We start from the raw sequence: 12,928 nt of genomic DNA on the forward strand, positions 1-12,928 counted from the left end.
CCTGGGAAAATAATCAACTTTAATTCCTAAGCAGCGCGTGATTATTTTGTATTTATTTATTTTGTGAGCGATAGTGAACTCCTCATCAAATCACTCTCGCCGGGGGGCAGGGGAGGGGAGTGGGGGTGTTGCACACTATGGTTAAGGCGTTCTCTTCTTGGATCGTCTTGGCACGCACGCACCATCTGAAGGCAACAACAGCGCCCCACTGCAGGTGCGCTACTGGGGAGGGCCCCCCAAGATACCGAAGCGTTCATCTGAAACATACTTGCGTTAAACAGCAGACGTCCGCGCTTCGGATCATTCATACAATGCACAGCAGCAAGTACATAATTCGTCGTCGTCGTTATCATCAGGCATGGTCAATCCACTGCTGGATGAAGGCCTCCCCGAGCCCCGCCACTTCTCACGGTCCTGCGCTGTAATAATCCACGTTCTGTGCGTCATAATGGCGGCGGGTGGAGGGTGGGGGGTGAGCCAGGTGATGGCACAAAGGGCCGACACCAAGTCTGTAGCGTTAACCACAAGAGCAGTGCAGAACCACAAGTCAGCAGCACCTGGCCCACGATGAGTATGGACTCAATGGAAGAGCACAGGAATCAACACACGGAACGCACAACCATGGCCCCTTAACACATTTTTTTTATTTCAACGGTGACATCAACGTTAATTTCCATACTCGCAACGTAAACTAATGAATGGATGAGTGAACGTGGAACCCATAAACTTCAGACATCGCGTTAACAACTGCAGTTGCATAGAAGTGTTGTCTGCGGTGGAAACAACACGAGTGATGCCGAAACTGCTCACGACATCGAAAGTTCAACAGTGGAATAAAATGAAAAAAACCCAAAGCTCCAAGTGGGGAATTAAAATGATTCAAAAGGGGCATGGGGATCTTAATAAAAACGGCTTTCGCAGTTGCATTATTTACAGCCGCCGGTAACCGCGTGCGTCGTCAAACGCTCCCTCAGCCAGCATCGCGAAGAGTCAAGTCGCCACACCTTAAAAACTCTTTGGGATGAGAATAGTTTTTCCCTTTTAATCTGGCAACAGAACAGATGTCAAGATGTTAAAACACCAAACTGAAACACCAAAAGTTTGGCGTCCTCTGGTCGATTCCTTGTTAAAGGTTTCAGTTTGGTGTTTTAACATCTTAACATCTGTTTTTGTTGCCAGAAAAAAGGGGAAACCCTATTCTCATATTTTGGTACTGGCAAAGGAGGTCCCATGATGTAGCTATTTGGGAGTTTGTCTTATCTTCAATTGTTGCTCTGTCAATGGCAATTCCAATTTTGTATTTGTCGTTCACCCCCCGTAAGTGGTCTGAGCAGCGCCTGGCGGTGGCTCACTGCTACAGCTGACGACGAGCCGCTGCCAAGATCCGGATGGCTCGCCCGGGGTAACGGACCCCCCCCTCACCCGCCGATGCTGAGCTGTGGGTGAGGGGCCCCTTGCTGGGGAAGCTCCGCGTATGTCGTCTGCGCGAAAGGACGACGCAGACGCGGCCACGCCCCCAGCGAGTCAGTCCAACGCCTCCGCGTGCGGCACGTGTCTTTTAGAGTTGCCTTTTGTGTTTTAGTTCTTTTGTCCTTCTTAACACGGAGTAGGCTTTCGCAACCAATATTATCCAAAGTAGATGGGGTTTTTTAGGTTAAGGTGCATAAACACAAATGCGTCGTTGAATCTGCCACCACCAGCACTCCAATTGTAAGTATTGTGGGTTTACAACTCCAATACGCGCGTGTTCTGAACACGACCAATTGACATGTTTCATACTCTTTGGTTCTTTCGGTAAAGTCACGGAGGTATAAAAAAAAATCACACTTCGATTGCAACACAAGCAAACATCAGGTGGAAAAACCACAGCAATACATTTTTTTGCTGTGGTTTTCCCACCTGACGATGATTGCTTGTGTTGCAATCGAAACGTCGTGATTTATTTTATTTCTACGTGACTTTACCGAAAGAACCAAAGAGTATGGATTCCTGCAGTCACGAAAGCTTCAAATTTAGATTGGCATGTTTCACTTACGTGCCAAGCCTTACTAATTTGGCTGTGTCGGTTGGTGGGAGGTTTAACAACACATTTACATTTAAGCGATCAAACCCAAAAAAACACTATTGTCGTCCTTCCCCCGCACCTCCGATTAGCACGGTTGGCTACGTACGGTGTGAAAGAAGTTCAACATACATACGTGCGTACGTACAAGTGCAGAACACAGCGCGCCTGAAACCCCGAGCCTGTGACTCCTTGCAGTTGCGATGTACCCTGTTTGCGAGCACCCTCCCCTTTCATCACTCGCTCTCTCATTGCATCGTCCCATCCCTTAGCTCCCATTCTCAACATTAGTTGCGCACAATCAGTCGCTGCTCATTGCCGAGCAGACGGCCCCGTCCAATGTTATTAGCTTCTCCTAATGGTGGGTTCGTGCTTTTGCTTTCGACACAATGAAGATAACCCCCCGATGACTTCATGTTGGCAAGACGCTCATGTTTCCACAGATAACGTTACGTTTAAATATATATCATCTCCCTTGTTCTGCCACAGATAATTAAAACGCACGTGAAATTGAAACGCTGGTAAATATTAACCTGTGCTAAAGGTCGCGCTATTGCCCATTACCGCTGTAACGTGGGAATATTCAAACGCTTGCATGTGGAAACGCAGCAACGTAAATGTTTGTATCAATATTTACACTCGGTTTGTGTGGTTTCCACATCGTAACGTACATAGTGTTTAATGTTACTGGTGACCCCAACCCTATAATCCATCAACATCATGTTAGTACGTCTACGTCATCTTAAGATGCTTGTCGGCCAAATCCGTGTCTGTTATTTCCTTAGAGCTTATTTCTCCGTCTCTTCAAACTCAAGTGTTCACCCGAATGCTTGTTAAACCGCGCGCACGGAGGAAACTAAAAATCTCATCGGAGCAACAGAGGCTCGCCGTAGCCGAGACCCTTCATCCCTCGGGGCCTGACGCGACGCGAAGGGTGATCGATCGGGGTGGGGGGAGCGCGACGGCTAAAAGGGGAACGTGACTCGGGACAGGAAAACGATGCGCGCGGCAAGCCTCAACCCATCATCACGCCAACTCCGCTCATCCTCGCAGCACCAGCGGCTTTTGGCGAGCTATCGAACAAAGATGATCGCCGCATCGCGCGCAGATGCGCTTCTGCGGCCGTCTGGAACGCTCTTCCTTCCGATATTAGGAAGCCATTGGAGCTTTGAACTTTTATATCATCTATGTTGAAAACAAATTTCTTTAAAAATGCTTTCAATGTTTAGTTTGTTATTCTTCCCCCGCACATCCTATTAGCACGATTGGCTATGTACGGTGCGAAACAAGTTCAACATACAAGCCAAGTGAAACGCAGAGCTGTGCGGACAATGCGCACCACAGTCCCAGCAGCGCAACGCAGCACGTCCAGCAGCGACTGTAAGCACCACTCAACGTCAGTTTGTGGCGCTTCTGAATGACGGAAATGCACTTTCATCATTTTCCCTTCCGTGAACTTGCAATGTTCCGAGCGGCCAATAAAAACGGCACGCAAGCACAAAGCAAACCGTTTGGTTTTGCGACGCGATTCCTGTTTGCGACAAGGCATTGGTTGTAAATCATAAACGAATGAGGACGTGAAAGCGGTTGTGGACACACTGATGTTTGCTTTAAGCCCCATCCGCGTGCGGCAAGCAACAGCGTGCACGTCGAGCGACCATTGAGGTTACGAGTTATAATATTGCCGGGCGTGGTGACGGTGGTGGTGGTCGTCTGCGATCCAGCGCCACGGAGGAAGGATCGTGGATGAGGTGCAGACCTAACGACCGAGCGTGCGCACAAGAACCCGGCTACCAGGGAAACAAGGTGCCGCCCGTGCGAGGCAGTACAGCAAGTAGGTCCCGCACCGTCATGTGCAAAGTGCCCGTGTTTGCATACTCGGAGGATTTCTACAAGCATTCGCGTTTCTCACCGAACCAAACACCAGACAGGAATTGGTCGACTTCCCAAGCAGGAGGTATCCTGTGTGCTGCCCTGGGCGTTAGACGTTTAAGTCATGTAGATCGCAAAGTTCCGTGCTGGCGTAGCCGGTAAGGGGGCCATCCATTTAGTAAGTACGCAAAAATCTGGCAAAACTTGACCCCTCCCGCCTCCCTGTATACACGTGTACTTTTTACACACCCCCCCCCCCCCATCTGCGTACATACGCTTGAATCCTATAGAACGGCCGATATTTAATCCACGCAGAAACGATCAAGGATTAATAATATTAACGTGTTTAAGCAAACAGATGGTGCACCGCCGGACTGTCTAACTCATTTGAAAGCCAATGTAGACAAATTATCATGGAGTCTTCACCCCCCCCCGTTGCCTATGCGTACATTGTCAGTAGACCTCCCCATACGCAAGCGAAGTGGCTGCGCGATTCGGAAATAGGGGGAGCGAACCTTCACCAATCCACGACGGAGGTTTTTTTGGGGGTACGATCGCGGTAGCTATAATTGTGGCGTTACACCCACCACTGCCCGGCACAGCCAATTAGTAAAGTTTGTCACGTAATCAAAACGTGCCAATTAGTTACGACTTCAGCACACCGCTTGTGTGTTGGAGAGTAAACCCACAAACATTGACAATTCGATTACGACGCTTCGCCGGTAATTACAACCAGCATTAATAGGCGACAGCCAGAATTGTAGACATCTTCCTGTTTCGGTCTTAAATAGAGGGATAAATGTGATGTCGTCACTTTCGAGCCGCATTTATATTTGACTTTATCTCACTCAAAACCTTCATTATGGATATCGACCGCGAAAGCCTATGTGTTAAACGAACCATCCCAATGTTAATGTTTGTGATGTGCAAGTTAATTAGGCTTACAGCGTGAGTTCAAACGATAACGAAACAACACACACAAACACACACGTGCACGCAAGTCAAAACATTAACATAATGACCCATTCGGGATTATACAGAAGCAATCATCGCTTCCTACTACGAAAAACTCGCCAGGATCTCCCGGAAAAAGCCACACGAGATGCTATGCGAGGCTTTCCTGGGTAGGCACGGCTAAATAAGAGCGCACACGGAAGAAGTCTCGACTGCACGCGCTTGTAACCCAGAACTCTCCTGGTCTCTTGGGCTAAAACGAAACTAATTTTTTTTTATGTTTTTACCAAGTTAAGGCGCACTGAGCTATGCAGCTCTTTTTGAGAAGCGACCTGTCACAAATGATAGCTCAACGAAGTGGCTTATCGCGTGTAAATGTATAGCAGCCAAATACTCTATAAACGCATGTTGATTCCAAGTGTGGAGGGAAAAACTGGAGGACCCGGAGAAAAATCCACCAAACCACGGGGAGAACATGCAAACTCCAAATATACAGGCGTCAGGGTCGAGATCGAATCCACAACTTCCTTTATACCAGGCGAGGTAGTTAACACCTCGCCAACCGTGGCTCTCGCCTGGTACAAATAAAACACTCTTGGAATTTGACCGCGAGGAAACGAGTGTGAATCCCCTCCTCTGGAAGCAGGCGACTTGCATGCGAAAGCATTTGCATCGGCAAAAAAAACACGGCTTTTGTAAAGTGTCTCAACCTCATTACGCCTCAGCTAGGAGCAACAACATCAAAGTTCAACACTGCCTACCCGCAACAGCGTCTCAACACTGTGAATCTAATGAGCGGATGATGACTTGCGTAGCCACTTTCAAAAAATGTAATCGATGGTAAGGTTCTCTTGTAGTAAGATAGGACGACAGACGATCACAGCAATCAGATGAGACACTCCAGGGCTGAGACCGCTCAGGTAAGGCGCTCCCCGAGCTAAGAAGATCTCTTTCAATGGTCATCAAACGGACAGCAACATCCGGTACCTTTAATAACCCATAGGGGTTGGCGGATTAATATTTTGTGGCCAAATCAGTGAGACTGTAATTAATTTCGCGAGATCCTTGAAAGAAAGGCGTCACGTTCGCGACTTACCAACGTCCATTAAAAATGTTTTGCTTTCACTGTAAACATTTCTTAAAGAACCCAGAATCACCACTGGACTTCACTCTGCGCTCAGCACACCCGTTTAACCTGCCCGCACGGAAGGGAATTGTTTTGCAAGGTAGCAGCTCCCTCTTGCCGTTATGGGCAGTTGAGTCAAGACGATCATCAAGCTCCCTAAACCCGAGCCCCATTTTCACCCCGTGGGAAGCAGTGAAATTTATGCTCAGAAGCGTTTATTAACAATTGATAGTGTCTCACTGGAGAATATCGCGCTCAATGCTCAAGGCTCCTGTTCAATAATTCTCCATAGGCAGCTCTCGTCAGCCTGCATATATCCATGCTGTATACAGCCAGTTACACCGCTCAGCGACAGGGCGTTTCCCGCTCATTGAAGAGGTTCGTGGTTTCGAGACCGGCAGGCCACCTTGGTTAATACCGCGGATGAGTTGGTCATAGACTGCGCTCCGTCTGCTTCCCAGTGGACCCTAAGAGATCTCGCGCCATCAGTCACGAGACCAGCCGTTGTGCACCGCTCACGCGATGCCCTAAATCTGCAGAATTTTAAACATTTTACCCCACAATTACTCAGTTGGGATTACACACGTGGCAATCATCGATCATCACCCCCCCCCCCCACTGGCAGATGCTGCTCACTTACAAGACGAGCCACCTTGAACTTGAAAACTTTTTTCGCACCTTGTATCACACAGGGACAAGCTGCCACATTTTAACTATCTGAGATGAGATGTGATGCGAGCGTTCTTGTGTTTAGTTTCTTGTTCTTCAGCACGGTTGGCTACTTGCGATAGTGCGAAAGAAGTTCAACGTACGTACGCACACACAAGCTGCTTCTCGCGTGTACAGTGCTTCAAGACGCCCCGACGACGTAACAGAGGACGCTCTATCAAAACAAATTATTATGGAAAGTGTGTGTGTGCTAAAACTTTACCAGTTGCATTAAAATATAGTTGAGAATCACACCTTGAGAACTGTCGCCAGGGAGTCTGCTAGTTGTTGTTCATGAGTATGTATGCATGTCGGCATTTGTTTATACATTTTCAGACTGTGCAGTGTATTTCTGTGCTATTTTGTGTTACATTTTTACAGGACTAATTACACAAAAATTGCATTGCCTATTTTTTTTTACACAAACAGAATGGAACTCAAGATGCAAGCAAACCCAACGTTTAAAATAAGACCAGCTCTAGCAGCCATCTCTCATTATTCAAACATAACTCTGTACATTGTAGTAAGAATCACCTTAGAGTGATTATCTTGTTACCAGCTTGATGTGATATCTCAGTTTGGATCTCCCGATAAGCACCGCTTCGCTAAACCAGCCAGAACGAAGTGAAGACTTCAAACTAATGCCATTAAAGCATCAGACAAAATGTTTAACCAACACTAATCATGGAATTACACAACCATCCGTTTCCACTAGCTATTGCTAAATAAGACAGTACACATCATGGACATAGCATCTAACACATGGGGCCCAGGCCAAACCCTGGCTCTTCAATGGAACCTGTGATGATTTGTGTTCCGTGCAATGCGCACACACACCAATGGGGAGTGCAGACGGCAGCAGCAAACTCCCGGTGTTGCGATGCACCGGCAGCGTGGAGATGCTGCTCACCATCAATAAAATAACACTCAAGACGTTCCCAAATGGGTTGTCCCGTGGTGGGGATCCAGGGCCAAGGGTTCACTGCGTGGCTGCATGTCGGCCCTGCGCCCGTCTGCAATCGTGTGTCCGTGATACCTGCGCTGCAGACGGCGTCACGTTTTGTCTGGACGTCTGTGACAAAACAAAAGCTTCATAGCCCATCGGATTTCTCCAGGATAGAGATTCTGATTCTGCCGTGATGCGAATAAAAACTAGGCCCTTGCCGAGGCATATGATCGGCTCCAGAGGGACCAATAACTCGTGCCATTTTGCAACGGCACCCACCCCCCCACACCGCCCCCACCCCCCCCCCAACACACCCCCGCAACCCTATCACGAAAGTCCGACAGGGGGCAGTGGTGCTGCTGCCGTGATTGGGGCGCCCAGCGTGGCCCAGCGTGGCCCAGCGTGGCCGGACGGCGCGTGGGGTGGTTCCTCCGGATGAGCGTGGGGGGGGGGGGGGGCACACGTGGCGCATTCCCTACAGTTCCTCGTAGTCCCCGCCGCCCTCGGTCGGGTCGCCCCCCGTGGCCGGGTCGCCCCCCAGGAAAGCCTCGAGCGCGCTCAGGTCGCTCCCACCGACACCACCACCACTGCCGCCACCACCACCAGCACCACCATCACTGGCACCCGCGCCCTTCTTCTTTTTCTTCCTCCTCTTCTCCTTTTCATCGCCAACTCCTCCTCCCCCAACCTCTTCCTTATCACGCTCCTTCTCCTTGTGCTTCTTGTGTTTGCTCCTCGACTTGTCCGGCCGCTCCTCCTCCTGGTGCGCACGGCGGGGGGGGGGGGGTGGACACAGCGCCCGTTGGGACGAGCGCGTTGTACGCAAGGCAATCTCGGTGTGCAGCACAGCAGACTACTGGAGCAGCAATGGCCAGAAATCTAAAAGGCTGAGGTCATGCAGGTTAATGCAGAGGTTATGTGACTGCTTTAGAGTCCAGGGCTAATGCCCGACTGAGCAGCTCAATGCGTGATTGTTTTATTCAGTTTTCTGGTGGTTATTAACTGGGTTCATGAGTCAAGAATGAATCTTCTGATCGCAGATAATTCACAATTTTTCATGGTGGCGAGAGGCTTCATTACAAATGCTATAAACTCCAATGCAAATCGCAACATAACCAAAACAGGAATCGCTTTGGAGGCAGGGTTAAGGATCATGCAGAGATCATTAGGGCGCCGTTGTGGCGAGATATTAACACCCCCGCCTGGTATACAGGAGGTCATGGATTCAAGCCCGACCCTGACGCCTATATATTTGGATTTTGCATGCTCTCCCCGTGGTCACGTGCATTTTTCTCAGGGTCATCCCAGTTTTTCCCTCCACAGTTAGAAACATGCGTTTAGAGTATTTGACTGCAATACATTTCCATATGATAAGCTGCTAAGTTGAGGTATCATTTGTGGCCCGGTCGCTGCTGAAAAAGAGCTATGTAGCTCAGTGGGCCTTACTTGGTAAAATAAAAAATAGTTTAGTTTTATGATAATTGGTTCTTTACCCTTCTATCTGGCAACAAAACTGACACCTTTTTGCAAGAAGTCATGTTTGCATAGACCGCAATACCTGCAGTCATAATACAAACAAAAGAACATAACTCTGATAATGTGCACTGTCCTTGAAGTTGATTGGTCCACACCCGAGACAGCTTTCCTTCGAGCCTAGTCTCATATGGGTTGGACCAGATGACGCCAAAAGGCGCACAACTCAAGGACAATGCACCATCAGAGTATGAGAGCTCGGGGCAAGCATCTACACTATGGGGACCTCATTTGCCAGTAAAAATATGATAATTGGTTCTTTACCCTTCTATCTGGCAACAAAACTGACACCTTTTTGCAAGGAGTCATGTTTGCATAGACCGCAATACCTGCAGTCATAATACAAACAAAAGAACATAACTCTGATAATGTGCACTGTCCTTGAAGTTGATTGGTCCACACCCGAGACAGCTTTCCTTCGAGCCTAGTCTCATATGGGTTGGACCAGATGACGCCAAAAGGCGCACTGTTGTGTGTGTGGTCAGCTATACGTCCAATCTGGAGGGCTGCAAGCTGATCTAACCAAACATGTGGCTATAAGAAGACCCTGCTTCCACTTTCTGGACCTTGTCCTGATGACACATAACGTGGTTTCAAGTGAGACGTCCCATCTAACCGCTCGATTTATTTGCGAGAATTGTCCTTCGGTTTACTTGCGAGCTGAAACAATAAACAATTTGAGTGCGTTGGACAACTCGCGACAAATTAATTTGTTTGGCTGTGTCGGGTGATGGAGGGCACTTAATGATACACATTTTGTCTTCTGCAACAGTGTAAAATTACTTTGTATACTTTAATTAAATATTTTGTCATAATGCAATAAAAAATACAGCTACCCGGTTGTGTTCCAACTGAATATCGACCGTACGTTGTGAAATGTGAATCACAAATATTCTGATATACATTGCACAAAATTACGTTATATATACACTACACGATGACACGGATGGTCATTGTGTTGTGCGCTGTTTAGCTTTACGTCGAACGAGGACCAAATCTCGCAGGGCAGGTCCTTACCTATAAAACACCTGGCAGTTCACCAGCATTGGTTCAAGCAAGCCTGACTGCTGGTGAGACGCTGAATGCCGAAAGTGATCATCCAGATGCAGGTTGTATTAAACCAATGGTGTCGAGAAAAAAAAGTCACTGCCACAAGGCCGTGCGGCCGATGGGCTGTGCGACTGTTGGACGTGGAGATGCAGATGTGGGAAGGAAGGCGATGGTCTACGCATGAATTGTTTGATATGCGGCAGTCGTTGGAATTGTTGACTGAACGTGGGAGTTGTCATCGTCCGCTCACCTTCTCCTTTTCTTTCTTTTTCTTCTTCTTTTTTTCTTTGGACAAATCACTGCCAGGTTTATCTGTGGGTCACAGCACAAGGCAGGGTTATCTGTGAAAAGCCATGACCGGGTCACAGCACAAGGCTGGTTTAAATGTGAGAAAACGATGTCCGGGTCACAGCACAAAGCAGGAGTACATTTCTAAGGGTCATTGTGATTTTACAGCTGTTAACACGTCTGAAAATGTTGCTGCAAACACGTTCACCATGGTGAGCAAATTCGTTCAGTATTTAGATACATTTCTGAAAAGGAACCCTCTTTAACATTCCACCTTTGGGCGGCAGACCGCCAGACTGACAGACTGAAGAGACCGACAGAGCGGTCTCCCTGGGCCTTTGAGCAGTGGAGGGAGGCAGTGGCTGCGTGGCGCAGAGGGCTATGTCTCGGCACTGAGGGGCACTGTTGGCTCTGCGGGTTTGAATCGGGGCATTCACTCCGAGTTAACCTCTCAAGTCAAGTGATTGGGGCGCTGCGGTGACGAGATATTAACTACCTCCTTGCCTGGTATGCAGGAGGTAGTGGGTTCAATCCCAGACCCTGACGCCTGCTGCTCTATGTTTGGAGTTTGCATGTTCTCCCCGTGGTCGCGTGGAGTTTCCTCCCGAGTCCTCCGGTTATTTCCTCCATATTTAGAAACATGAATTTACAGTAGTTGGCTGCTGCTATAGATTTCCACATGATAAGCCACTTTCGTTGAGCTATCATTTGTAGTCAGGTCGCCTCTGAAAAAGAGCTACATAGCTCAGTGGGCCTTACCTGGTAAAATAAAAGAGTTGTTTAGTTCGTAATAATAGTTCAGATTGATGTTTTCAGCCCAGTCACCGATAAATCGGTCTGAGAATCTCATAAAAATTGGAACTGTCCCCAAAGAATAAACCCAAGCAGGCTCAGACACAGAGCAGCTTCAGCATAGAACGATTTCCCGAACACATCCGGATATGATGCCACCAATCTCATCTTATTTAAATGTCTAATTGAAATCCACTTCCACTGCATCTGCAACCGTTCCAGCTACAGTGCTTTCTATATGATCCAGCGTTGTGCGCCATTAAATTACTTCTGTATTTATTCACGTATTCTTAGGTTTTTTCGGTAAAGTCACGTAGGTAAAAACATAAAAAAGTAAAATAAAATAAAAATCACGACGTTTCGGAGGCAACACAAGCTTCCGTCTTCAAGTGGTACCGTCACAGCCACGACAGCTGTATCAAGTAAATGAGAGATTGCAGGGGCTACCACTCCGTTTATATAATGGTTGGAGAAGATGGTGGGGCAAGGGCCGCATACTTTTTATTAATATGGTAAGGTGAGGCTTAAGACTAAGAATAGACTGCATAACAAAGGCTGAGCCTTTGTTATGGAGAGGTGCGGTTTGTGACGCAACCTGTGACAGGGGGACCACCATTAAACATGGTAAAACTGTAATGGTTCTCTGTCAAATAAGATTGACAAATAAGTGTAGTTAAATCTTTTTTGCATGGTTAATCACATCTTTCCAATGATTACTCAGTTTGTAACCGTCATCACGGTTGAAATTATGTCTGTTTGTATATTTGTATGGCTTCGTGTACAAACCTTTGATGGTAGCCAGGAGGTTTGCAGAGAACCTTGGTCTCGGAAAATACAATTTCATGAGAGCCCACCGAGTTGTAGCAATGATGGTGGGCTCTCATGAAATTGTATTTTCCGAGACCAAGGTTCTCTGCAAACCTCCTGGCTACCATCAAAGGTTTGTACACGAAGCCATACAAATATACAAACACAGACATAATTTCAACCGTGATGACGGTTACAAACTGAGTAATCATTGGAAAGATGTGATTAACCATGCAAAAAAGATTTAACTACACTTATTTGTCAATCTTATTTGACAGAGAACCATTACAGTTTTACCATGTTTAATGGTGGTCCCCCTGTCACAGGTTGCGTCACAAACCGCACCTCTCCATAACAAAGGCTCAGCCTTTGTTATGCAGTCTATTCTTAGTCTTAAGCATCACCTTACCATATTAATAAAAAGTATACGGCCCTTGCCCCACCATCTTCTCCAACCATTATATAAACGGAGTGGTAGCCCCTGCAATCTCTCATTTACTTGATACAGCTGTCGTGGCTGTGACGGTACCACCTGAAGACGGAAGCTTGTGTTGCCTTCGAAACGTTGTGATTTTATTTTATTTTACTTTTTTATGTTTTTACCTACGTGACTTTACCGAAAAAACCTAAGAATATGAATCACTGCAGTCACGAAAGCTTCAAATCTAGAATTTATTCACGTGTTTGGCTGGCTGCGATGTTCATTTTATTGATGCAAACCGTTTCAATTACAGATTTTAAAAGTTGGGACATGTCGTCACGTGTTTGCTATGTATGTGTAAATCAATAC

General features: G+C 47.3%; 1 protein-coding gene across 1 annotated transcript in view; it reads right to left on the minus strand.

The window, feature by feature from the left end:
- Positions 1-604: 604 nt before the first annotated feature.
- The window catches only part of RABL6 (RAB, member RAS oncogene family like 6), a 59,130-nt gene continuing 46,806 nt past the window's right edge, over positions 605-12,928 (minus strand). Inside the window, exons 16-17 of the mRNA XM_061571557.1 lie at positions 10,502-10,563; positions 605-8,428 (exon numbers count right to left, since the gene is read on the minus strand). Coding sequence (XP_061427541.1) covers positions 8,144-8,428; positions 10,502-10,563 — 347 coding nt within the window. The 3' untranslated portion in view covers positions 605-8,143. The remainder of the gene's footprint in view (positions 8,429-10,501; positions 10,564-12,928) is intronic.

Source organism: Lethenteron reissneri, chromosome 48 (genome assembly GCF_015708825.2).
Source record: "Lethenteron reissneri isolate LAM-NWPU_2019-01 chromosome 48, ASM1570882v1, whole genome shotgun sequence".
NCBI lineage: Eukaryota > Metazoa > Chordata > Hyperoartia > Petromyzontiformes > Petromyzontidae > Lethenteron > Lethenteron reissneri.